General features: G+C 43.0%; 2 protein-coding genes across 9 annotated transcripts in view; one reads left to right on the forward strand and one right to left on the reverse strand.

Annotated features, from left to right (window-relative positions):
- Positions 1-12,272, reverse strand: part of LOC115594229 (stromal interaction molecule 1-like) — a 29,888-nt gene extending 17,616 nt beyond the window's left edge. For 6 of the 7 annotated variants that reach the window (XM_030438150.1, XM_030438148.1, XM_030438154.1 and 3 more), the window contains exons 1-2: positions 11,960-12,272; positions 6,342-6,485 (exon numbers count right to left, since the gene is read on the reverse strand). In XM_030438150.1, the coding sequence (XP_030294010.1) occupies positions 6,342-6,485; positions 11,960-11,987 (172 nt within the window). In that variant the 5' untranslated portion in view covers positions 11,988-12,272. Of the gene's footprint in view, positions 1-6,341; positions 6,486-8,789; positions 8,963-11,959 lie in introns of those variants that run through there. The other variant, XM_030438151.1, reaches the window with a different exon arrangement.
- A 488-nt stretch (positions 12,273-12,760) lies between these two features.
- rhogb (ras homolog family member Gb) lies at positions 12,761-27,518 on the forward strand. 2 transcript variants are annotated; one of them, XM_030438348.1, is made up of 6 exons: positions 12,798-12,887; positions 16,930-17,020; positions 23,428-23,535; positions 23,797-23,956; positions 24,172-24,342; positions 25,306-27,518. In XM_030438348.1, exons 4-6 carry the CDS (start codon positions 23,828-23,830, stop codon positions 25,579-25,581), a joined length of 576 nt encoding a protein of 191 aa, XP_030294208.1. In that variant the 5' UTR covers positions 12,798-12,887; positions 16,930-17,020; positions 23,428-23,535; positions 23,797-23,827; the 3' UTR covers positions 25,582-27,518. The 2 variants fall into 2 exon arrangements, with proteins under 2 accessions (XP_030294207.1, XP_030294208.1); XM_030438347.1 differs by lacking the exon at positions 16,930-17,020 and having other exon boundaries at positions 12,761-12,887.
- Positions 27,519-27,960: the final 442 nt, after the last annotated feature.

Below are 27,960 nucleotides of genomic sequence, written 5' to 3' on the forward strand. Positions count from 1 at the left end.
CACACAACACAACACAACACAACACAACACAACACAACACAACACAGGAGACACTTGATGTTTGTGATGCACCATCAACACTACAGACAGCTCTAAACTCACCATCCACACTTTCAGACGCACACTAACAGCTTCACACTGACTGACAAAACCTCTCAATGGAACAAACAACTGTGTTTAATTCTCTGAAACCTCGACTCCATTTACTTCTGTGTTGTGCATCAGAACCTCTTCCATCGACCACTGGAACAGAACAGCGTGCGGAGATGGTCGTGTGTTAGTCCATGTTTGGTTCTGGACCAGCAGAATCATAAAATGGAAGAAGCTGACACTGAACACTGAAGCCAGTAGGAATGAAACTCTTCCTTCTCTTCTCCCACAAAGCAGCAACAGCCTCCGTTCCTGTTAGCCTCAGCTAGCAGCTAGCATCCACAATCATCCATCACAATCACTTATCTGCCGCCGCCGTTGTCATGACAACGCAGCAGATTTACTCAGGTTGAACGGAGCGAGAACTTCGTTCATGCCTACATTTGGTCATCTCAGCCTGCAGATCGCCCGAGGGTCTCTGCATGAGCACTCAGCTGAGTGTGTGTGTGTGTGTGTGTGTGTGTGTGTGTGTGTGTGTGTGTGTGTCTCTTCCGTGTTAAAATGATTTGCGACACTTCGGGGTCTCCAGCTGTAGTGGAGAATAAAAACACGCTGTAAAAAGTTCTTCACTAACAAGAAATTGAAACGACTCAGTGAGGAGAAATGTCTGATCACGTCTCGGTTTAATCAGCGCTCTCATTAAAGGTTCAGTTCGTGGAGTTTGAGGTCTTGATCCAAAATGGCAGCAGGCAGCAGTTCTGTTCGCTGCACGCTGCCTCTGTGCTCCAACATGTTCTCGTGCTCCATGTTTGGATTCTACAGTCGAGCACCAAGATCAGATCTGCAGACTCTGCTCAGTGTAACTACAAACATCACCTGCTAGATTCAATGCAGTTTGATTTTATGGCAGCATCAGTTCGTTATCTTAAGTCAACACTTCCAGTTCGTCCCGGTGACTTCTGACCTCGTTACGTTCACTTCCTCAGCACCGGTGAGGCTGCAGCTGATCCAGATGTCAGATAATTCAGACTGTTTAACTATCAGCTGTTCACACTGTCGATACGCTGACGACAGAACCAGCAGCAGTGTGTGAGTTACTCTCTCGGCTCTCTGGGTAAATATTAGGACAGATTAGAGACGAGACGGAGCAGCTCTGATCACAGAGACTCAGCGGCTACACGCAGCGTTTGGTTTCAGACGGGGAGAGAAAAGTGTGCTAACAGAAACCGCTAACAGCTAATTCAGTGCAGTTTGAGTTGTACCCAGTCCCTTTAAATCTGGTGAGACATTGTGACAGAATAAAAACAGAAATTGTCTAAAAAGGAGCTTTAAATAACTGCGTCCGATGTAACATTTAGATAGTTAATATACAGACGGAACACTCAATCTGTTTTACATTTCGGCAGGTTTGAAGCTCAACTGTGTCAGTTTCTGCTTTAACTTTCAAACACGACGACGGTCGAGCTGCAGAGTCGGAGTCGAGCTGTCGGAGGGTGAAATCTGACGCCCAACAGATTTGAACCTATAGCGAAGGTATCTGCAGGAGGACCGCTGTTAACTTGATCCTGGAATAAATCCAGCTTAAGTAGCCCTCCACTGTGACGGCCACAACACCACAGAAGAAGACAGAGAGGTAAAGAGAGCGACAGGTGAGGAAGTCGCCTCAGCTAAAGATCTGAGGATTAAGATCGGCAGCTGTGAGGATAAAAATACAGAGATAATAGAATTAAAGAGGAGGAAGGTCGAGTCAAAGTCACATACTGAACATCAGCCTGAACCGAGTCCAACACAGCAGGAACACTTCACGTCCCAGAACCAAGAGCAGGAGGAACATCCCAGCATGCAACTCTTCAAGTTTCCTTATTTATCAGAGTAACTTAATATGGTACAATTGAGTGAAACCAGCTGAAAGAAAATTCACACATAAGTCAAATCAGCTGACAGCAGAACGTAACACAGCTGTAGTCGTGTGCTTCACTCCTGACGTCCAGATGAGGATGTTCAGTCCTGTAAGAATCAGCAGAGCGTCGCAGGTTAAAGGTCAGAGTGTGGCGGGCTGAAGCGGAGTGAAGCAGCAAGCTGTGAGAACGAGCGAGACGAGTGAATGATTCAGACGGAGAGATAAACATGTCAGAACACGACTTTGTGCTGAAGAGGAGCTGAGAGGGAAAACACCGTCCTGACGCTGCAGTGTCACTATTACATTATTACATTAAAATGCTAATGTTAACGGTGCAAAATGGAAGAATGGTCCACATATTGAATGGATACTCAGCATGTCACCTGAGTGCTAACTGCTGCTAACTTAAGCTGCCTTTAGCTAGTTAGCTCAGTTAGCCATGCAGCTTGTGGTCTGGACTGGGAGCCCGGAGGTTTGGACCGGGACGGGGCTAGCTGGTTAGCATGCTAGCTTCAATAGATATCTCTGCAACAATATTTAGAAGTCAAAATATCAAAACTGTGATTTCTTCAGATACCTTTGATAATTTGTCTTCATTTTTATGTTTACAACTAAAATTCTTATACATTGCTCTTTTATGTTTAAATGTTAATGTTAAAATGTTTGTTAATAAACGGACTGAAGATAAAGTTCTGCCTCAGTAACACCTGAGATTTTCACTCTTTGTGTCTTTCTTGGATTTTATTTCACTTCTTTGTTACACAGAAGCTTCTGTTAGCGCCTCGTTCTGAGACCTCAGGTGTAGTGTTGTGTCGATCGCGAACGTGTCGTTCGAACGAATGAATCTTTTGAGTGAACGAAGTGAACAGAATCACTTCATGAACTGATTTGTTCCTTTCTCAGTTCAGTTGAGCTCAGCCGTGAGCATGCCGGACGGGAGCGGAACTGCCGCGACTCACACAGAGAACTGTGAAGACAGGATTCACGTTCGTGTTGTGATTCGTTCATGATTTGCGAACCTACTGCTCACAGAGAACTGTCGCTGAGGACGTGATTCTCGTTCACATACTGTGCTGACAGTGGCGCTGTGTCAGTCACTCACTCAGAGCAGTGGAGTTGATTCACGTTCAGTAACCGTGCTGCTAAAATTAGCGCTGTGTTGCTAACATCCGTGTAGCATCATGTTAAGTGATTTTACTGTGCACAGAGGACACTTTCACCGTGTAATAATTTTAGTGCATGTATACCACTCAAAGCAGCGCTGCGTCTCCCGCGAATGATTGTGTACTATAGTCCGTGAACGCACCGTCCCTCAGTAAGTGAACGTGAACCTCAGGGCTGATTAATGAACTGAATGACGGATCGTTTGGCTGCTTATCAGTTCAGGGAGTTGGAGAGCACTGAACGATTCAGTGAACGAATCTTTTGAACGAATCATTTTTAATGAACAGATTCTAGAAATTCAGTACAGTAAAAAGAACTGCCGTTCCATCACTACAGAGGTGTGAAATGAAACCATGAGTGATGTGACACACGTGATCACCTGCTCTCTTCCTATTGGCTCTCAGACCTGGAGGCGGAACCTTGCCTTTTGTCTCCTACAAAGCAGAGATGAGTTTATTTCTGACAACACATTTCCTGTGACATCATCGATGTGTCAAGTTCAGGAAACTGTGGTGAACTGCTAACGGCTAGCTCCCACACTATCTTTGCCGCACGCACACACACACAACACACACACACACACACACACACACACACACACACACACACACACACACACACACACACACACACACACACTTTTGAAGTCCATACATGAGGATGATTCACAGGAAGCTGTCAGTTAAGAGACAGAATAAGGGACAGGACCTGTTTCGACAGCGACACGACGTCCGTTTCTCCCTCAGCTTCATTTGTTTACTATGTAAAAATCCACAACCGCTCCGACCTCAAACACAAACAGCCCTCGTTCATTCTCAAGAACAAGTTCTGTGTTTATCAAACGCTGAAACACAACTGAAGCCTCAATTGACTTTATATCACAATCATGATTTAAAACAAAACCAAGCATGAACAAAATGTTAAATGAACAGGTTTGTCTCTTTACCTGTAAAGACCTCTGCTGCTGTAGCGTTAATATGAAAACTGCACAAGACGATTCAGCTCATGCTAGATGTTATCTGGCTACACAGAAGGCCTTACCTCATTAGCATAAAGCTGCGGTTGGTACGATACCAGCAAGAGCAAGCTACATTTAGAAAGCATCCAACCATTAAAACCTTATAACCTCCCTCAGGACTCCCTCCACAGTTGCCAAGTCTGCTTATTATAAGCGACTTTGGAATTGTTTTTCTGTAAAGTTGCTTATAAATATTGGTAGTCGTGGGTTGCAGGTTTTTGGGCTTGTAAGTGTATTTGTTCATTTAGGCTTGATTTGCTCCTTGTACCCTTCTGATGCTCACAATAAAGTGAAACACGAACGAGATAGTTAGTTTGTCCTTTTCCAGGATCCGTCCATAACCCCGTTTCCTTGGTTACCGCGCCCGCCCGAGCCGGCACGCCCCCCCCCCACACACATGCATAACTACACCTGACAGAGCGACGGAGTGACAATGCCTGGGAGTAAATGGGGAAAATATGGAAAAAATTTATAATGAGGAGTGGGAGAAAGAGTGCACTGAGGGACTGGATCCGACCTCAGGTGGGCGATGACTCGAAAGCTTCCTGCCGATTTTGCATGTGTGATATTCATGCTCACATGCAGATTTAATACAGCATGCTGGCACCGGAAGTTCAAAAGTTTTAGTTATTCAAATTTTAAAAAGACAAGTTGACTGAGTTTACTGTTAATTTACTGTTGCCTATGCAACAGAAACGTGTGTGTGTGTGTACCGTTATCTCTTACACAGTGTGGTAGGTTCGGTCACCTGTTAGGCTTTATTTCAGAATCAGAATCAGAATCAGAATCATTTATTGTCATTGCACAGTGCACAGCGAAATTTTTAGCAGAAACCGAGTGTTCACACGACATAAATATAGTAAAAAGTACAAGGCATTAGTGCAATGTAGTATGAAAAATAAATATTTAAATATTTTCAGTGTTTTTGTATACAATACAATGCAATGATTGATTCATGATGATATGCATTTTATGTATTTGAGGCGCCAAGTTGCTTTTTTTGGGCTTGTTTCCATAGAGCTGGTTGCTTGTTTCTCTCACGAGATCTGGCAACACAGAGCCTCTCCTCTTAGACACATGACCACACACCGACCAGCCGGCTGGGACATGTTAGCAGCTATTTTATTACATTCGACAAGCTCGATTAGCTTTTAAAGGCTAATAAATACATAAATAAATAACTCTTTTAAATGCCATAATCACATAAACACCAAACAACTAGCTCTCACAGATACATCAGTCTGAAAAATCAACCCAGTGCATCAGTTACTCCTTACAGCTGTAGCTGTGTGCTTAGTGCTAACTGGGTTAGCTGCTGAACAACTGTCCGTCGCTGCCACTGCTGCTCACTCAATCATTGATAGAGACTGCGTCCTTTGTGCTAACTAGGCTAGCTTGGCTCAGGAGCTGCAAGCTTGGTGCTAACTGGGTTTGCCACTGAAGGAGTCTGTTGCTGTCACTGCTGCTCCCTCAATCTTTGACAGAGACGGTGTGCTTTGTGCTAACTTTAGCAGCTGAGGGAGGCTAATGTTGCAGCAGGAGCAGTTCTATGGCTCAGGGGCTTTGTGCTATTTGCAACTAGGTTAGCTAGCTGGTGAACAACAGGCTCAGAGGCTGTTAACTGTGAACGCAGTTCATCTCTTTCATCACTAACTGTATCCAACTACCTCATGTCTCAGCCACATATAAACATTGTATACTATCATCACGACCAGGGCTATCGTTAGCACTCACTGCTGTCAAGCTAACCTGTTAACATTGGTTTCTGCCATTCTCGTGCCACTAGTTCATTGAAAACTTAAGCCACATATCCTCCTAGCCTTTTGGAAGACGCATAAAACAAAACCCTTATAGGATAATTTACCAAAACTAACCCTTGAATCTAGACTCATGATTGGCTCACATGGAGATGAAAGAATAAATTCTACAGCACAAACTCAACTCAGGCACATAATTCATCCAATAGGATCAATAACAACATGACACCAAGAGAACTGAAATAATTGTTCATTATTTTTAAATAAGCTCAGAACACAGCATGCTAACAGGCTCACGGGTCTAATTTCAACATCTTAGTTTAGTGTGTTAGCATGCTAACAGCTGAGGCTACTAGACTGTTGGACACATTACATCAACAACACACACACACACAGGCAGTGTGTATCCTACCTGAGGCTGCGTTGCCATTGGAAACAGGATGATGGTGTTGGTGGTCCAGGTGGGCGTGGTCACCTCTGTCCAGCGAACTGTGAGCCCCGACACACGCACCCAGCATGCACACACACACCAGCCACACACACACACCCTCCATGTCTGAGGAAAGACAGGAAGAAACATTTTTTCACATTAAAACTGACTGTCTTCAAACATTTCAAAATAAAAGCACATCCTCAAGTTTCTCCTTCGTTTACGACGAAAGAGCCACTTTTAAGATTTACTGTATTTTCATTTGCAGTGGGAGTGCTACGGGCACTTAACGATAGCATCAAAATCTCTATTTTTAAAACAGTAAGAAGTCTCGACACAACATGAAACTTTGCTGGTAGTATCACCAGGGTCTCTACACATGAATACGAGCATTGAGAACATTGTTTGTGTACACAGAGTTTACTAAAAAGAAGGTTTTTGAACAACTCACGTTAGCAGTAGCTTGTTCCGCTCGCCGCCGTCCTGCCAGTGGAGAAGTGTGGATCTCAGAATGTGACGTAACCTAGAGGACAGTTAAGGTGGAACGCTCCTAAAGCTTAGTTCCATATAAATGCAGGATAATTTGTTGTTTTGTTGTTAGCAAAAAACAATATTGAACTTGAAGTTGAAAAAGGAGCCTCATATAAGAAACAATACTAAAATCAAAGCTGGAAAAGTCACGTGAGATCTGGCGTGGATAGTTGTTGCTGGAAGACAGTAGTTCCACCTTAACTGTCCTCCAGGTTACGTCACATTCTGAGATCGACACTTCTCCACTGGCAGGACGGCGGCGAGCGGAACAAGCTACTGCTAATGTGAGTTGTTCAAAAACTTTATTTTTAGTAAACTCTGTGTACACAAACAATGTTCTCAAAGCTCGTGTTCATGTGTAGAGACCCTGGTGATACTACCAGCAAAGTTTCATGTTGTGTCGAGACTTCTTTCTGTTTTAAAAATAGAGATTTTGATGTTATCGTAGTATTTGCCCCGAGCACGCCACTGAAAATGATTTAGACCTGAAAACTAAAATACGATCAATCTTAAAAGTGCCGCATTCGTCGTAATTACGCTTTTAAATGAACGTTTGACTCTCGTACATTCACAAAAAGACCCTTGGTTACATTCCGGAGAGAGTTTTGCTTTAAGGTGTGTTGACAGGTGTTGGTGAGTGTTAAACAGAATTATGAAGCGTTTGTGGCTGCAGAGGAAGCTGCACGCCATCTGATAAACTTCCACAGTGGCTGAGTTGCATTGTGGGTAATGTTGGTCTTTCACCTCCACCTCTCCTTTGACTGTCGGACTCGTCACGGACAGTTTAAAGAGATATCACATTTTTTCTTCCACACGTTCTTCTTCCTTTTCAGAACCTTGTGTCTACATTACCCACAATGCACTTGTGGGTGTGACTGCATGTGTTGGGGTTACTCCTTTAAGTCAAGGAAAAATCACCAGCTGTTCAGATTCAGACAATGAAATACAGATCAGAACATCCAGGAAGTACAACTGGGTCTGAGTTACTGGAGTAAAAGTACTTAGTTACTTTTTTACTGTTCATCTCTCTGACATCACGTCCAGTGTCGTCTTTATTCCTTTTCATATTTTAGTCTTATTAATTTCTTTGTTGTTCATTGATTCACTGAGAGAAAGAAAGTCACACAAACCAAAAAGTTAAAGTAATCTGATATTAAATGTACTTAAGTATGAAATGCTAAAGTAAAAGTACATTTTGCGTGTATCGATATGCTGATAACTATTGATCGACGATGACGGGATCCAATATTTCATGATTACGATTATCTGACTGTCATTTAGATAAATTAATTTAAAAATAGCTCCTTTGTCTCTGTGCTGGATGTAATCTACAAAGTAACTGTAACTAAAGTAAATAAATGTAGTGCAGTAAAAGTCTCTGACGGTGTCGTTGTGTTGAAGTAGAAGGTGCCTCAGAACTGTACTTAAGTACTTGATTAACAGTACTTAGTTACATTACATCTCTGTATTTTAAACACAAACATGATGAGTATCGATCAGCACTTGTTGATGCGTTCACGGTCCTCACTTCATCTCAGTTAACCAGAGGCAGAAAACAAATGACAGCTGCCTTTTAGATTCAGTGAGGTTTAAATAAATGAATCCATCGATCGATCCGCAGCAGCGGCAGCACGTGACTCATGAAGCCGTCGAGTCTGGAGTGACTCCATCTCCGCGTCACAACTTCTCAGAAAGCGTCTGGAAACTTTGTTCTCCTTGTTCTGTTTGTGAAACAGTGTGTGTGTGTGTGTGTGCTGGAGGTCAGAGGTCAACCAGCTGCTCCGTTCACACCGACATCCCTGCACAGAAAACACGTTTCTCTGCTGAGCCGCGGGGAAAAACGCGCCTGATCCGCGGAGAGTTCGAGTCCAGAGAGTCGAGACAGAAGACGTCACTCACCTCCAGCTGTTAATCCATCGATGTGATCGGCTCAGTCAGCGCGGATCGATCAGTGGACACACAGACACAGACACACACACAGACTCAGCTGGTCGATCAGTTGATCGGATCTCGACACAAACTCAACAAACTGCTGCTGAGGAAAAAACACGAGGAGGTCCGCCTGCGCTGCGTTCACGGACCCGCAAAAAGCTCCGAATTCAGAGTGTAGAAAGTGTGCTGCAGCGTTTAGTTCCGATCGAATATATCAGCTAAAGTTTAATTTCTCAAAGTTCAAAATCATTTTCAAGCAAAATGTCAAACTTTAATTTGAGTAACGTAACGTAACGTTTAGTTTTTTATTTTGTTTTTTTTTTTCAAAAAAAAAATCCAAAATAAATAGAAATGACTCACTAAATACATTTATATGCAGTTAAGTGCAATGAAAATAATAATGAGGGTAAATGTAATTAATTTAGAAATGCAACAAAAAAACATTTTAAACTGTTTCTGTATTTATTTACCTTTATGTTCATTTAGTAACATTTTTCTTTTTTTTATGTATTTTATTCATGTATTAATTTATTTGGTTACTTATGTTTTATTTTGTAACATGTATGAACTCTGATGTCAATCAACCAACAGGCCGGAAGCTGATCCCACCACCATCTTTTAATTAACGGGTCAATTATGTTTTTTTGTGTGATGAAGCAAAATGAATAAAAAAAGGACTACAAATAATATTAACAATAATAAAAAAAAGTGCACAAAATACAATCAGCTTTATAAAATAAATGGGGGGGGGGGGGGGGGGGGGATGCAAAGGAAAAATAAAATAACAACTAAATAAATAAGTAAATAAATAAAAATAAATAAAGGCAGGAATTAAATAACTCGGGTTAAATAATTAACTAGTTAAATAATTACCGAAGCAAATTACAACAGAAATGTCAGTTTATGTCACATGTTATAATTTAATTAATGACCACACAGTTTCGGACTTGAATCTATCATTTAAATAGTTTCATATATATGTTTCTCATTAATTTTTTGATTTCATATTTAGTTTCATATTTTCATATTTGATGTTATAATATCTGATTGAACCTTCATGTATACAGTTTAACATTTGTGTCTAGACTCAATCATGTTGACTAATAAATGTCATTTACGTTCTGAAAAAAGAAACAAACACACATTTAACTGTTAAACATGAACAAATCTCTCCTCTGCCTCAGCAGCTGCTCGGTCGTCATGGAGATGAGATGACGTCATCCTCTGGTCATCTGTGTTGTTGTCTCGTGCTCAGGGTCCAGACGGAACCTTGAGACTCAACTCACAAACATCAAACTTCACCTCAGTGCTTTTATTTTGTCAGTGAGGTCTGATGGTGCGTTCAGGTGCTCCTTGTTGAAAATAGAAGCTGCCTACATTTATTTAATCAATATATTCTTCTCTCTGTTAATTGATGTGAGCTGATGTTGACTGAGATCCAGGTTTCCAGCAGAGTCCAGGTTCTGATCAGCAGCTTCAGTTCTGCTGCCTGATCGATTCCCCTCCTCAGTCAGACTGTTTCAGCCTGATGAGACAGGATCGATCAGGGATGATCAGAAACCTGGATCATGAGTTCAGATGTCACAGTAACCTGGACTGAGCCTCAGCTGCCCCCCCAGCAGTCCTTCGGTCTGGTAGTGCCCCCCTGTGGCCGGAGAGAGGAGGTGCAGGAGGAGACTCCCTCTCAGATCCACATCGAACACCTGAACAGAAAGTCCAGGTCCAGGAAGTCCAGGTCCAGGAAGTCCAGGTCCAGGAAGTCCAGGTCCAGGAAGTCCAGGTCCAGGAAGTCCGGGTCCAGCTTGATGAAGTCAAGTTCAAGCGCCAGTAGAGGACTTGTTAACCTTCCAGCTGCTCTGGGATCTGTAATACTCTCTAAACTACAGTATGAACAGTGAACACACTGTTCTGAGTCCGGCCTGCAGTCTCTGTAGAGTCGTTTCACCTTATTGATCGAAGTAGGAACATTTGGTTACTGAAGCAGATCATTCTATAATATATTTATGATCAGGTTCCCGTCAGACTCTCCTTCTGTTAAAAAATTAACAACTCGCTGATGTTAAAGGAAACAGACCGTTCTGTTCATGACGGTAAGAATCTAAACTGCTCTACAAAGCCGAAGCTCAGCGGCTGCAGACGGAGTAAAGACTGAAAGTAAACTTTGATCTTTGTTTTTATCTTCGGACAAAATAAAAGTTTAGTCTCGCTCCATCTGAGAGGAAAAGAGATGTAAAACCTGCCATCTTAATATGTTAAACTCACAAAATATTACTTGAGGATTTCTTATGTTGTTCTGAATAACTCATTCAAACAATCAGACAAGTAAACAAATGAGGTTTTTCTCTAGAAGAAAACAAGAAGAAGAGTTTCTGTTGCTCTACATGTTTATTATTATAACCCGGTCATCCAATGCAGAGTGCTGTTTCTGCATTTTAAGGGTCATAAGTCAAGTCTTTATCTGTGTGGCGGACCCTGCCACCTTTGTAGCTTCAAACAGTGTTCTGGTACCTTATTTTCCTCGGAGAACAGTTTGTTTATTCACTGATGGAAGACAGTTTATATTATTTCCTCATTAATAGTGTAAAATTAAAATTCTGAGTTTGACTACAGAGTGCCCTTTAATAAGAACAACCATCTGTCTCATGATTAGCGCGGTTAGATTTTGGACTCACTATGCTAATCACTTTGTTTGCTGTTTTTGGTGAGAAGACTGACCCGAAATAAAACGTATTATTTATTGAACCGGTTGGTTTGGTTTGTTACATTCGGATGGAGCCAGGCTAGCTGTTTCACCCTGTTTTAAGTATTTATGCTAAGCTAAGCTAACCAGCTATTGGCTGAGGCATTTTGACGATAGAACCGGGATGATGCTAACACCGCGGCCCTTTGTAGAAAGACTCCAGAACTCAAACGTTGTTTTGTTTTTTAAACCTTAAAAGACAACACATGTAGCTTGTAAATGAGCACAAAGACAAGTTCCAGGAGTTGTTAGGTTTGAATAATGTCCCCAGTGGAACTCTGACGTCCCTGAAGGAAAGAAGGTTTCAAAAACTGTTGAACTATTTCCTCAAAGATGTTATTGTAAACGTTCAGACATTAAATGTGTCGTTTCATCTCCCTCCTTCCATCACACTCACCGCTCATCACCGCTGTTGTTAGAATCATCTGCCCCCTCGTGGCTGCCGCTTTGTTGTAGCCATGTTCTAAAAGCTAGCTAGCTAATGTCGTTGTGCTTACGTTGCTAATACTAATGTCGCTAATACTAATGTCGCTAATACTAGCTAAGGGTCTTTTTTGTTACTGCCAGAAATATACACTAAGTTGAGACAGGCCCTGATGCTAACATTTCTAACCCTAGCTAACATTAACAACACTTGCTAGTATGCTAGGCGTGTACCGAAGAAGTCCGCCATTTTTACGTTTTTTTTCCACAACCTGCCAACAACCAAGACTGTTGTTGCCGTGGAAACAAATACACCAGCTGATTCTGACACAGACATAAACAAAACAATCTTTCTGGACCTGACAAACATTTTAAACATGTTAATTCACAATCATAATATTTTTTTTTACTTTTATTCTGCTCCTTTCTATAAGATCTGTCGGTGTGTCAGTTATTAAAAACGGTTTACAGACACAAATCTTTAAATAACTGAGACTTCTGTACGAGCACACCTGTCAATCAATCTGGTGGTGGGCGGGGCGAAGAGCTCTGATTGGTTCATCTAATGACTTTAGAAACATGTTTCTCAACTCTGGACAAACAGAAAAGCCCGCTGTTACCACCACACACACACACACACACACACACACTCTGTAAACTTCCTCAAACTTGCCCCTCCACTTCCTCTCTCTCCTCTCGGACTTCCTCCTCTTCATTAGCCCCGCCCGCCCGCCTCACTCTGACATACAGATCCACTGACCCTCCCGCACACACACCGACACACTGACACACACACACACACCGACACACTGACACACACACTCACTGACACACACACACACACCCACTGACGGAGCGGGACTGAGCGGAGCTGTGTGCCCGGAGAGGAGGACTGATGACCGGTGAGTCTCTGCTTTTCATCCGCCGGAGCTCCGGGACCAGTGTGTGTGTGTGTGCGTGTGTGTGAGAGAGAGAGACCCTGAGTGTGTTTATGTGTGAGACCCTGACTGTGTGTGTGTGTGTGTGTTTCCTCTCTCTGTCCAAACTTTTAAAGCTTTGTTGATCTCGGATTTAATTCCCGTCAGCTGATCGATCGGTTCTCCAGCGGATCAATAACCTGATTGTTTGTTTGTTTGTTGACGCTGCTGCAGGAAACTGGAGATGAAGTGCGACCACTCCCAATGTGTGTGTGTGCGCGTGTGTGTCACTCACTTCTTCTTTAAACTTTGACCCAAATTCAGTGTAAAACAAAACAAAATGTATATTTATTATTTATTATCTAATATTTGCATAATGTGTTTTATTTTGTATCTGTTATTATATTAATATTCAGTGGTAGGAAGTATTCAGATCCTTTACTACAGTAGAAGTCCTGCGTTGAGATCAGGAAAATGTGCTTAAAGTATTAAAAGTGCTCAATGAAGTAAAACGTCCCCTGTGACTCTTATGACTTTTATATATGATATCATTAGATTATTATGACTCAGTCATTAATGTAACAGCAGGATTTTGCTGTTGTAGTCGGTCCACATGGAGCTCATTTTAAGTATCTAATGATTATTTCAACTCTGGATTAATCTACTGATCATTTTCTCCATTAACCAATCGACTGCTTGGTGACATGCAGCCTTCACAATGTTTGTTCAGTCCAACCATCAGTCCAAAAATATTAAAACAATAAAAATGAATCTCATGAATCTGAATATAGGAAGCAACTTAACTATAATAAGCCTCTAAAATGATCAGAGGGTAAAAATAACCTGATTGAGTAATCGAGTGCTTGTCACTGTGGATGAGATGACATCACACCCGCTCTGATGTGAATGAGAAACATGTCTGTAAAGTTGGACAGTTTCAGACTTCCCAGAATGAAACAGGAAGTCAGAGGGTGAGATAAGTCAGAGATCAACCAGTGAGCACTGATGTGGTTCTTCAGCAGCCAGGAGCTGAAGTCAAAAGGGTCTAAGTGCTGCGTCGTAGGCAGCGATCCGGTCCAGCCCACGAACCTTCAACGAGGCCATCAGTGTTTTAGCCCAGGTCTGGTCTGATACTGTCGGTTGTTTTAGCCCAGGTTTGGTCTGATGTTGTTGGTTGTTTTAGCCCAGGTTTGGTCTGATACTGTCAGTTGTTTTAGCCCAGGTTTGGTCTGATACTGTCAGTTGTTTTAGCCCAGGTTTGGTCTGATACTGTCGGTTGTTTCAGCCCAGGTTTGGTCTGATGTTGTTGGTTGTTTTAGCCCAGGTTTGGTCTGATACTGTCAGTTGTTTTAGCCCAGGTTTGGTCTGAAACTTTCGGTTGTTTCAGCCCAGGTTTGGTCTGATACTGTCGGTTGTTTTAGCCCAGGTTTGGTCTGATGTTGTCAGTTGTTTTGGCCCAGGTTTGGTCTGAAACTTTCGGTTGTTTCAGCCCAGGTTTGGTCTGATGTTGTTGGTTGTTTTAGCCCAGGTTTGGTCTGATACTCTCGGTTGTTTTAGCCCAGGTTTGGTCTGATACTGTCAGTTGTTTTAGCCCAGGTTTGGTCTGAAACTTTCGGTTGTTTCAGCCGAGGTTTGGTCTGATGTTGTTGGTTGTTTTAGCCCAGGTCTGGTCTGATGTTGTTGGTTGTTTTAGCCCGGGTTTGGTCTGATGTTGTCAGTTGTTTTAGCCCAGGTTTGGTCTGATGTTGTCAGTTGTTTTAGCCCAGGTTTGGTCTGATGTTGTCAGTTTTTTTAGCCTGGGTTTGGTCTGATACTCTCGGTTGTTTTAGCCCGGGTTTGGTCACACTGTCGGTTGTTTTAGCCCAGGTTTGGTCTGATGTTGTTGGTTGTTTTAGCCCAGGTTTGGTCTGATACTGTCGGTTGTTTTAGCCCAGGTTTGGTCTGATACTGTCGGTTGTTTTAGCCCAGGTTTGGTCTGACACTGTCATTTGTTTTAGCCCAGGTTTGGTCTGATACTGTCGGTTGTTTTAGCCCAGGTTTGGTCTGATACTGTTGGTTGTTTTAGCCCAGGTTTGGTCTGATACTGTCAGTTGTTTTTGCCCAGGTTTGGTCTGATACTGTCGGTTGTTTTAGCCCAGGTTTGGTCTGATACTGTCGGTTGTTTTAGCCCAGGTTTGGTCTGATACTGTTGGTTGTTTTAGCCCAGGTTTGGTCTGATACTGTTGGTTGTTTTAGCCCAGGTTTGGTCTGATACTGTTGGTTGTTTTAGCCCAGGTTTGGTCTGATACTGTTGGTGGTTTTAGCCCAGGTTTGGTCTGATACTGTCGGTTGTTTTAGCCCAGGTTTGGTCTGATACTGTTGGTTGTTTTAGCTCAGGTTTGGTCCGATGTTGTCGGTTGTTTTAGCCCAGGTTTGGTCTGATACTGTTGGTTGTTTTAGCCCAGGTTTGGTCTGATACTGTCAGTTGTTTTAGCCCAGGTTTGGTCTGATACTGTTGGTTGTTTTAGCCCAGGTTGGTCTGATACTGTTGGTTGTTTTAGCCCAGGTTTGGTCTGATACTGTCAGGTTGTTTTTAGCCCAGGTTTGGTCTGATACTGTTGGTGGTTTTAGCCCAGGTTTGGTCTGATACTGTCGGTTGTTTTAGCCCAGGTTTGGTCTGATACTGTCAGTTGTTTTGCCCAGGTTGGTCTGATACTGTTGGTGGTTTTAGCCCAGGTTGGTCGATACTGTCGGTTGTTTTAGCCCAGGTTTGGTCTGATACTGTTGGTTGTTTTAGCCCAGGTTTGGTCTGATACTGTCAGTTGTTTTAGCCCAGGTTTGGTCTGATACTGTTGGTTGTTTTAGCCCAGGTTTGGTCTGACACTGTCAGTTGTTTTAGCCCAGGTTTGGTCTGATACTGTCAGTTGTTTTAGCCCAGGTTTGGTCTGATACTGTCGGTTGTTTTAGCCCGGGTTTGGTCTGATACTGTCATTTGTTTTTGCCCAGGTTTGGTCTGATACTGTCAGTTGTTTTAGCCCAGGTTTGGTCTGATACTGTCGGTTGTTTTAGCCCGGGTTTGGTCCGATACTGTCGGTTGGTTTAGCCCAGGTTTGGTCTGATACTGTCAGTTGTTTTAGCCCAGGTTTGGTCTGATACTGTTGGTTGTTTTAGCCCAGGTTTGGTCTGATACTGTTGGTTGTTTTAGCCCGGGTTTGGTCCGATACTGTCGGTTGGTTTAGCCCAGGTTTGGTCTGATACTGTCAGTTGTTTTAGCCCAGGTTTGGTCTGATACTGTTGGTTGTTTTAGCCCAGGTTTGGTCTGATACTGTCAGTTGTTTTAGCCCAGGTTTGGTCTGATACTGTTGGTTGTTTTAGCCCAGGTTTGGTCTGACACTGTCATTTGTTTTAGCCCAGGTTTGGTCTGATACTGTCGGTTGTTTTAGCCCAGGTTTGGTCTGATACTGTCAGTTGTTTTAGCCCAGGTTTGGTCTGATACTGTCGGTTGTTTTAGCCCAGGTTTGGTCTGATACTGTTGGTTGTTTTAGCCCAGGTTTGGTCTGACACTGTCATTTGTTTTAGCCCAGGTTTGGTCTGATACTGTCGGTTGTTTTAGCCCAGGTTTGGTCTGATACTGTCAGTTGTTTTAGCCCAGGTTTGGTCTGATACTGTCGGTTGGTTTAGCCCAGGTTTGGTCCGATACTGTCGGTTGTTTTTGCCCAGGTTTGGTCTGATACTGTTGGTTGTTTTAGCCCAGGTTTGGTCTGATGTTGTTGGTTGTTTTAGCCCAGGTTTGGTCTGATACTGTCGGTTGTTTTAGCCCAGGTTTGGTCTACTTTTTCTGTTTCTCTGTTTTGTGTCTAAGACCAGAACCATGTTTGCAGTCATGGTTAACAGACTGTCTTAACGAGGTCAGCCGTCTGAGTTAAGACCACAGTGAAGTTCATTAAAGGACAGTTCCACCAGTTTTCTCTGTGTGCTGCTACGAGCTGCTGCTCAGACTGTCTCAGTAAACACTTTTCCTTCCCACATGCTGCTGCTGGATGAACAGAGCGGCGGACGAACCCTTCCTGTTTCGGTTTCAACACAGACCAGTTCCTCTTCGGCCTGCAGCGTCTGACTCTTTGTTCGGGTGAGGGGAGGTGAGGAAACGCTGCACTGGTACGACTCTGTCAGCTGGACTATGATAACTAGACTGTGTGTGGACTGAGATGTGTGGACTGTGATGTGATCACAGGTCGGACCCGGTAGTTTGAAAGAGAAAATGAAGGTGAAGGTTTTGGTCTGTTGTAATCATTCGTCACAGTTCACAGACTCTCTTCCTGTTTCAGCTGCGACCTGGATTTATAATGACCAGTTCACGTGTTTTGTTTGTCACAGTGGTTTAGATAATCTGCGTAAACTTTTGTTTTGCCTGATCGTCTGACTGCAGTGTGTCTGACTAATAACTCGACCCCGGTCAGCAGGTTAGCATGTTTCATTTAGCTTAATCTCTGGTATTTTAGCCCAGCTTCGGTCCAATTTCCTCTGCTGTTTAGAGCATTTTGGTCTAATGTTCTTCACTGTTGTGGCCCCAGTTTGCTCCAATATTTTCCCTGATATTAAAGTATAGTTTGCTCCTAAGTTATCTGGTGTTTTAGCCCAATTTGGTCTAATATTCCTCCGTGTTTAGCCCAGTTTGTTTTAGCCTGGTTTGGTCCAGTATTTCTCTGGTATTTCAGCCCAGTTTTGTCATAACACCAGAGACTGTAGACCAAACTGGCATGGTGCGGTCCAAAATTCTTCCATGTTTTAGCCCCAGTTTGCTCCAATATTTTTCTTGATATTAAAGTCCGGTTTGGTCCTAAGGTCTCTGGTGTTTTAGTCCAGTTTGGTTTAATATTTCTTGATGTTTTAGCTTGGTTCGGTCCAATATTCTCTGGTGTTTTCATCTTCACTGTTTTGGCCCCAGTTTGCTCCAATATTTTCCTTGATATTAAAGTCCGGTTTGGTTCTAAGTTCTCTGGTGTTTTAGCCCAGTTTGGTCTGATATTCTTCAGTAATGAGGTCCGGTTCTTTTTGGTGTTATTGCCTATTTTTGTTAATTGTTCTCTCAGTTTGTGCAGATGTGTTTCACTGTCTGTTCACACGAGGAACATCTGTGTGGTTTGAAATGTTTTACTTAATGAAGACTATGAAGGAACGTCAGTATTCACTTGTCAAGATTTGATCTGGAGACATTAGGTGGGTGTGAACAGAATATTGAAGTAGGGAACTTCGGATCCTGGGAACATGAAAAGGCTTCCATGCGTTTCCCCTTTTTATCACGAAATATACCAGAATTTACTAATTTTGCAGAGCAGGCATCTTTTCCCTCAGTTGGGTTTTTTCAGATTAATGCAAGATACAAAAGTCCAAACAGCCGTGAACATTTAATATAAACCTTGCAGACCCAGTTTTAGACACTTTCCCGTCAGAGCTTCAGCTGCAGGATGACTCGGTTCCTCTGTGGGTCAGGAAACTCCTCCTAAAGCAGCAAAATTGAATAAAAATACAGAAAAAGAACACAGCTGACGAGACGAAACTAAAGCGGTTTGTTGGTTCCTGAAATGCTGAAATACAAGACCAGTAAAAGCCTGAAGGAGACTCTCCTCACTGCTGCTGATTACATTTCAGAATCTGTGGCTTCCCTCGGAGAGAGAGTTTCTGTTAGAGATATAAAACTGAATACGTTTGATGATGGAGCCCGATTGTTTTCTAGCCCGTTCCTGTTTTAATGTGCTGCTGATACAAACTCATCACTTCCTCCATGTTATTGACAAATCCAGTATCAAGTTCATTTCCACAGAACTAATTCATCAGTTCTACGAGAGGGTTGAGTCATACTCTGCTTTCTAACAACCTGCTGTTCTCGTTCATTCATTCAGTCTAGTCGGTTCTCCTTCTGCAGGTTCAGCCCAGGTTTGGTCTGATGTCGTGTGTTTTTTTGCCGTTGTTTGATCACAGTCTTTGGTGTTTTAGCGCCAGGAAGGCTCAATTATTTTTGGTTTCTGAGTCTGTGATACAGGACCTCGATCTGGATCAGTCCTGCCTGCTTGTTTCGGTGTCATGGTTGTATTAAGACCACATGATGAAAACAGACTGAAAACATATTTATTCTGTGCTCAAGGAAAACAAACAAGAAATGAACTACTTCCTGGTGTGTAGTATGACAGAAAAATCTGTCCAGTCGGGGCGAAATATTCAAATAAAGTGCGTTACTCAAACAGAATTAAAGTTAATGAGAAGCTTCACTTCATACGTTGTACCTGTACGTGAACGTAGCTTCAGAGACATCCAGATGGATACGGACCTGAGTCTCCATTTGGAGACTGCAGGGTGGACCAGAACAAACTGGAGAGATTATATATGTCACCTGGTTGATGGCAGCCTTAGGAGGAGCTGGAAGATGTTGCTGAGGAGAGGAACGTGTGGGAGAAGCTCTCAAACAGAAACAGAAACGTTCCAGACTGACTAAAAGATGTTTACTACATTTTGTGACTCGACATTCTGTCAACGATGATGTTTACTGTGAACTGCTGGATGTTTGTCAGGCACAGAGTGAGTGAAGCATTACTGAACCAGGATGAAGTGACCCTAAACACTACAGTACCCATGAGCCTCAGCTGCTGTTGCTACGGCGAGGACTCAGTGACATCAGACTTCTCTTCTCTAACTTCATCCTCAGTTGCAGCTTCCTGATTGGGCCTCTCAGATGAGTTCAGGGTCTGGTGGTCTGTAATTCCCCCTGTTATCATTCATGTAAATATATTCATACATCCAGCTCACATATAACTCATCATGGTAATGATTAACTGGCATTTAAAAATAAAACAGAAAGGTGTTTGTTTCAGGTTCACACTTGACTCGAGCTCACACTCCCCCAGAGGAAAGCGACGTTCACACAATGAATGTGTGTTAAAGTCGCTCTGCTGATCTCGATTCCTCTTCCTCTTTTTCTTCAACGTGTTTTTCTTCGTTCTTCCTCTCACAGTCCGACTCGGTCAGCACACAGTTCCCCGTCAGATCTGTCCTCAGACCTGCTGGTTCCACTGGACAGCTGACGTTTGTTAACATGAGCTTCATATTATTAGAGTTTAACACTGAAGAGAAATTGTATGAAACAGAAACTGGGGTAGATAAATGACCTGCTGGTTGCTCGATGGCTCTGGAGTAACTCTGTACACTGGTTTCACTGGTGCGCCTGACTGTCATATTTTCTTATTTCTTATTTAAATTTCTGAACAGATTATAATAATTATCGTAAACTTCAACAAGTGTGCAGATGTTTTTCTTAATTTAAATCACAGCGACACAAGAAGATCGATGACCTCAATTGTAAATTGGAAGAATAAAGTTACACAGCTCTGTAGAAATATTTTCACAGGCTACTTTCACAGAACTTTAGGTGAATGTTCGACCAAATCCGTTTCACCTGGAGCTCAATAGAGACATCAGTCCAGTGCAGACTGTAAAACATGGACGGACTCTTAACTCCTGGTACAGGCGGTGATTGAACATGTGTTTCTGAATTGAGGTTGTTTCCTCACCACAGTCGCTTCATACTTCACTTATTAACACCGTCTCTTTTCAAACTCTCACAAATGTCACAAACACCAATGACTTTAAGGAGACGCGCTAAACTAACTCCTGGCTGATCCAAAAAAATGGCGGAGCTGAAAGAAGCCTGGTTGCTGACAGCTAGCAGCTACATGACACTCAAGGCCTTTAATTACACTTTGCTTTAAGCCTCAGTGAGTTTTATAAAAGTTGTCATGAGCGAGGAGATTCGCAACGAGACAAGAAATGATTTAGTTTATTTCTGCTGTGAGGTCGGACGTTTTAACAGCAGCTCTTATTGGGACTGACTCACTTTAAGAGCCTCGAGTGGCCGTTAGAGGAACTGCAGTTGTTGGAACTTCAGCGTTGGCTTCATCCGTCAGAGCTGCTCATGGTGCATGAAGCCAAACATTTTGCCGGATCTCCTTCAGCTCACTTCAGTTTAGCTCCCTGTTAGCTTAGAGGCAATAAAACAATTAACGACGGACGGTGAAACGAGTCATTTTGGGGGGTTGTGACGAAGTGTATCCAACAGTTTACATCCACTTCTTTCACACTGTAAGATTAAAAGGAAGTCCCTGTGCGTCACATGAAGTGTAATTACACAATGTATAAACGATTTCTGTTTCCTGAGGCGAGACAGTTTTATCACAGCAGCATCTAGTGGCCATCAGAAGAACTGCAGCTGAACATGTCAACACTTGGTTGGACAATAACTTACTGAATAACACTGAACTACCGTCAGAAATCAGATTTGGACTCAACTGAACCGGACACTTACACATAACGTGTTCCTTCACTTTTCTTCACTCAGGTTGCTTCTTTATTTCAACATGAAACCACGATGACACGTTTCTCCTGAAAGCTTCCTTTTTTACCGACTTCATCTGAGTTACAACAGGAGCTCGTTACAACACGACAAACGATTTCTTTCATTGTACTTCAGACTCTCATCAACAGATTAATACAGTCTGTGTTAGAGATGTTTTAAGTCGCGTTGACTCTGATATCAAACATCTGAATCTGAAAACAGTCCCAGTGAACGCTCTGTTTCCTCCTGAGGACGTAGTTTCAATCGCTGGAGAATCCTTCTCACCTGGAGCGTTTAATGTCTAAATGGTTTCAGAGATTTGCAGTTAAAGTCTGCCAGTGGAGAAATTAATGATAGTTTTGATTTTGATAAAGAAATGAGTGACCTTGAAACTACACAAGTGAAGTGCTATGAAGCTTTACGTCACACCAGCTGTTGTTCCAGCGCTGCAGGGGTCAGAGGTCACAGTTCTGCTCACGTGCACCATCTGAACAATATGAAGGACTTTGAGAAAGTGTAAAACTGTGAGATCAGAGGTTAAAGCTTCCAGCAGGAGTGAGATCAGCCGACCTCCACCCTGACAGAGAGCGAGGAGGGTGGGGTCAGCGTCCCCAGAGTCTGGGCTGAGCCACTCTCTCTATCCAGACATCTGGAGCGACGCTGCCGAGCGTTTCACTGCTCACACTGAGTTCATCTCGTCACGTTCACTCCTCAGGCTTCAGGCTTCACTCTGCTGTGGCTCTCGCTTCTTCTTCAAGACGACAGAAGCTTTAAAAAGCAAAACACTGACACTGAAACCGTCACTTCAGTACAAATCCTCCTTCTCAGCTATGTGTCCCGAACCTTTTTCTTCTTCGTTGGTGTCCAGAGGTGCTGCTGTTGACCTCAGTGATGTGAATGTGAACTGATGACTGTGACTTGGGCTCGTCTCATGACCGTTCATGTAGAATCCATCTTATCTTGAATCTTATTTCCAACACGAGTCGGCACACGTTCCTGTGTTTGACTTCCTGCCTGTCTCGATCTGCTCTGTGCAGCTCGACGCGGCTTCTGTCCACTTAGGTCAAAACAAACAGACTCGGTGTATATTTATATGTACAGAGCAGAGAGACGCTGCTGAACAGCGGCGTGGGCCCAGAGCATCGACCACAATGGTCATGATCGCCTGCAGCAGTTGTGTCTCGGCTCAGACATTATCTCTGTGATTCTGACATCAGGGACTCGAGCAGCACCTGGGTGACTCGGGCGGAACATGATTTGGACAAGATTCTGGAAACTTTACAGCTTGAGTTTGAGTGAGTGACTCAGAATTGATCTCTGTAAATCTCAGACGTGTCGTGATCGATGTTTTCTTGTCAGCCTGAACTCAATCTGGGCTCAGAGACGACTTTCGGTGTTTCGGTCATGAGCTGCAGGATTTGGACATGATCTCGGTTGGCTTGTTGTCGACTTGGACAAGATTTGGGTAACTCTGATTTGACATGTGGAACTAAAGTGTGACTCGGACATAACTTTCGTGATTTAGTGACTCTGGCTTTGACCCGAGGTTCTCTGACTCGACAACAACAGCAGGAAGATGTTTTGTGTGACATTTTTACAGAAACACTCGATAATCTAACACAACGATACAAACATCGTCCTCGACTACCTTTAGCAAGTATTACTTCTAAAAGTACTGTGATAACGACTCGACACAAAGAGACGTCGAGAATCTGACAAACTGTCTCTGCCACGTTAATGTCAAAACAATTTGACTGTGTGGGAGAAGTGTGTGTGTTTCAGCTTTGTCAATATTTGTCTGTGTTCAACCATCATTCACACACACACGCAAACATGCACACACGCACAGTGTGTGTGTGTGTGTGTGCGTGTGTGTGTGAGCAGGATAACATCTCTGTTTTGTTTAGAGAACGTTTCCTTCTGCAGCGATCATTTCCATAAACACAAATACTGACCGAGGACAAACTCCTCTCCTCCCCCCTCTGTCTCCCCCTCCCCCCTCTGTCTCCCCCTCTGCCTCCCCCCCTGCCTCCCCCCCCTGCCTCCCCCCTCTGTCCCCCCCTCCTCCCCCTCTGCCTCCCCCTCCTCCCCCCTCTGCCTCCCCCTCCTCCCCCTCTGCCTCCCCCTCCTCCCTCTCTGTCCTCCCCCTCCTCCCTGCAGTCGGACGATGGGACGTCACGTGTTTCTGAACAAACTGTGTTAACTGAAGAAACTGAAGTGTGTCTGACAGCCGGAGCAGGACGAGTGAACCAATCAGAGTCACCGAAGGTAAACTGTGACGTCCAGACGATGTCGTTCTTTTGTCTTCTCTGTAAATATTCTGATGGAACGTCATATATTTAGAATTTACTTTGAGGGTCAAACTAAATCTGAGAGTGTTCAGGAGCGTCGTACGTATGTCGCTGTGATGAAAGACAAAATAATTTCCCTTTTAATAACTTTCCAGAGCTGTAAAATCCTTAAAACACACAAACACACTGGAGTAACAGCAGTAATGTGTGTGTGTGTGTGCGTGTGTGTGTGTTGCAGGTTGCTGAAGGCTCAGAGGTCAGAGGTCATCATGCAGAGTATAAAGTGTGTGGTTGTGGGTGACGGTGCTGTGGGGAAGACCTGCCTGCTCATCTCCTACACCACCGGAGCGTTTCCCAAAGAGTACATCCCCACGGTGTTCGACAACTACAGCAGCCAGGTGAGTGTGTGTGTGTGTGTATGTGTGTGTGTGTGAGAGAGGCTAATTTCATTATCAATTCCACATTAATATTAATAGAAGATTTGGTGGAAACTGGTCGTTAGTTTCAGTTTTTTTGTAATGAACCAACACAGATACAAAAATCCCTGACCGTGTGTGTGTGTGTGTGTGTGTGTGTGTGTGTGTGTGTGTGTGTGTGTGTGTGGTGCGTTCAGGTGACGGTGGACGGCAGGACCATCAGTCTGAACCTGTGGGACACGGCGGGTCAGGAGGAGTACGACCGGCTGAGGACGCTGTCGTACCCGCAGACCAACGTCTTCATCATCTGCTTCTCCATCTCGAGCCCCGCCTCCTACGAGAACGTCAAACACAAGTGGCACCCAGAGGTCAGAGGTCAAAATCTACCCGGCAACTACACAGATGTTTAACTTATATTCAAGACTTACTTATGTTTAATGTAATATAGTAGATTTGTACAAACATTTATTATAATCAGTCCACTTAAAGACACATGCAGATCGTTTGTAAGCTGCAAAATGAATTAAATATTTTCTAATTAGTATCACAGCAGCACTCATATTTAAAAAGTGACTCGTTTGTCATTTCTAAAGTCAAACAGCAGCATCAGTCACATTCTGTTGTCTGTGAGTGACACACAGAAACAACAGGCTCGCCAGATGTTTCTCACAGAACAAATAGATAAATAAAAAGCACAAGTTGAATGTTTGTTTTATTTTTGTGAGGTAAAAATGGTCTTTAAATGTTCAACAGCCCAAATTATTTATATTTGTCATCATCATCGCGGTGGGAGGAGTCACAGGAAGTGTGTCAGTTAAGGGAACTCGAGCTTCTTGTATTACGGAAGCTCTGAGAGGCACGTAAAGGGAACTTACAAAGATCATCCTGCCCAGAACCAAACTGTGTTCACCTGTCGTTAAGTGTTAAACACGGGAGAGAAAACAGAACTCCAGCGTGTCGTCGTCTTCTGGACTCTCAGGGCTTCCGTACTGAACCACCGTCCACCACTGAGTTTCAGTTTTGGCGCTCCTGGAAACGTTTAATTGTTTATTTGTTAGAAACACGTTAACATGAGTGTAATAAAGATCTCCATCACAACAACTAATGATTTTCTCTATAAATTAAATTAAATGTTCTTTTTAAAAACTTTGGCTTAATGACTGAAGATGATGAATAAGACTAAAGTCATGAGAGACGTTTTCCTTTTTCAACACCAACAAAAAACACTTTGTTTTCCAAGATTGAAAGAAAACTGTTATCAAACTGTTTAAAGCTTTAAAGACAAAGTTGCAAAGATATTTACTCTACCTGATTGTTCTCGTCATCATCAGGTGTTGCACCATTGTCCCGGCGTTCCCATCCTCCTGGTCGGCACGAAGAGTGACCTCCGGAACGACCCGGAGATCCAGAGGAAGCTGAAGGAGCAGAACCAGACGCCCGTCACCCGGCAGCAGGGCGACAGCCTCGCCCGCCAGATCCACGCCGCCCGCTACCTGGAGTGTTCTGCCCTCAACCAGGAGGGCATCAAGGACGTGTTCGCAGACGCCGTGAGGTCATACCTCAACCCGACGCCAACCGTCACCAAGAAACCGTGCGTCCTGCTGTAGGACCGGGCCTCCAGCGCCGCATGGAGAACACGGACGGAGCAGATTGGGTCGGCTCATTACCTGAGAGACTGTTTGGAAATGTGTGTTTTTTTAGAATTTTATCTTGAAATAATTATAAAAGGTAGTTTTGGGTTCAGTGTTTGGGTTGTTGAGGGGGCGGGGCTACTTTTGGCGGGATCTTCCCAAAGACGGGAAGAATTATCAACGATGATCTTCTGACATTTCTAACAACAATAATAATTAAAATCAAATTGAACTCATCTGTGGTTTTAAATGAGCTGCGGCGGTCAGTGGTTTCATCTTAACAGCAGATTTAACTTGTTGGTCTGAACGTGTGCAGGATGTTTATCATTCCACCAAATGAAAGATGAGTTGTGAACAAACTCAAATAAATAAAATCCAGGCCGCTGCTCCTGAAGGTCATTCGAACACTGGTTGGAAAACACTTCAGGGGTTTGTGTTCAGGCAAACGTTGAGCTTTAATTAAAACCATCGTTACTGTTGCTGATACAAATACTAATGAAAACGTCTCTGTCCTCTCTGAAGCACCAGAACAGGAACCAGTCAGAATCATTATTGTTCTTCTTTTTTACTTTATATAAAGAAGATTTAATCAAATTACAGTCCGGATGCGGTGTGAGTCTAAAATCACACTCCTAGCAGTTGTTCTCATTCATAAATCCTCTTAGGAATCATCTTGATTGATTGAAGTCTATTTCTAACAAACAAAACAACAGAACAAGAAAAACAGGCAGTTCTAATGACACGTCACAGTTCAGAAGTTGCCTGAGAACGTTCATGATTTCAGTTTTCTTCAGTATCACAGAGATCTCGTTAAAGTCGCCTGGACATCAATGAGAACGCTGCAAACAGGAAGTGCTAACAGATAATTCGGCTCACAGTTTGACAGAATAACTCCCTATACTTCCTGTTTTCACCCCCCAGAGCATTATGGGAACTGTAGTTCCAGCACTTAGAGCATGATTTTCCCCAAACAGAAGACGAACAACAACAGTATTTTTGACAAAATCCAATAACTTCCTTGAGTTCCAGTGTTGTTTATGACATCACTGAGGCTCAGAGTGGCAGGTGAAACAGTGTCAGGTGTCCAAATCCTTTGCTCGATGAAATACAATATATTTTTAAACTGATGCAGTTTCTCAGAAGGTTTGCACGAACCAAACGGTTTTGGAATGAATTTGCATCAGTGTGCAGTCGGTCTGAGAGGACGGGCGGGTCGGACAGGAAGCAGCTTTGGTGGAGTCACAAACTGAAGTAAATAGAAATCAGGAAGTTCAACAAGTTATTGATACTGAGCGTTTACACGAGCGTTAACAAGATCTTCACTGTCGGCTCTCTTAAAATTATCTTTATTATCACTATCTCTTCACCATGTGTGATTCCTGACACAGTTCAAACAGGATCAATAACTTATTCGTCTCTCTCCGCTGACGACCAGGCAGACGTCTGCTGGAATGAGGTCCCATGAGGTCCACGTGACTTCTGCTCTCTTTTAAATAGTCCTGAAATTTCTTTGTTTAATGATAAATTAACATCGCCTCTTGTGATCCCTTGAAGACACTCTTTGAGATAAATAACCAAAGACAGTAAAGAGAAAAAAAAAAGCTTCTAAATCTGCTTTGCAAATGTTTTATGAGGAAGGAAATGCTTTTGTTTTGGTAGAGGAACCCTGAATGTAAACAGAACGTTAGCCGCTGTGCTAACACCATGCTGTTCTTAGCTAGCATGGCTAAAAACAACATCTGTCTGTCAGATGTTCACCTGAAAGGTCCAGTCGGCTGCAGGATGTCATGATGACTAAATTTAATGTACTTGTAGGGTAAAAAAAAAAAAAAAAGTGATTATTTTCCTGATTGTTTTTAATTTACTGTATTTTATTTAAATGTGACAATACATTTAAACATGTTTCATTCAGCACTTCTGCCTTCTGTGTTTTAACTCAATGAGCATCTGCACTTTGAGCTACACATGCTAATGTCAGCATGCTAACATGCTCACAATAGTGTGAAACATAACAAAGTACTGGACACATTAAAATGTTATTAGAATTCATTCCTGAGGCGAACAAGAACATCTGAAGCACATTTCATCACAATCCCTGCAGCAGCTTTGGATCAGCATGTCTGAATGACTCGCTTGTTGTCGGTGAAGCTGTTTTTGTTGTTCAGGAAAATGAAGTAGGGGGAAGTGAGTTTAATAAATGACCTGCAGGCAAACAACTTCCCCAAATGATGAAAGGGCTCTTTCAGTGTCAGATAACACAATACTCAAATCATAAATACACCCACGGACGTTAACAAATGATCTTATCTGACCACTGAGGGCGTGTTCGGAAAGAATCTGTCCTGAGTGATCCGA

This window comes from Sparus aurata, chromosome 13 (assembly GCF_900880675.1).
Source record: "Sparus aurata chromosome 13, fSpaAur1.1, whole genome shotgun sequence".
Taxonomy (NCBI): Eukaryota; Metazoa; Chordata; class Actinopteri; order Spariformes; family Sparidae; genus Sparus; species Sparus aurata.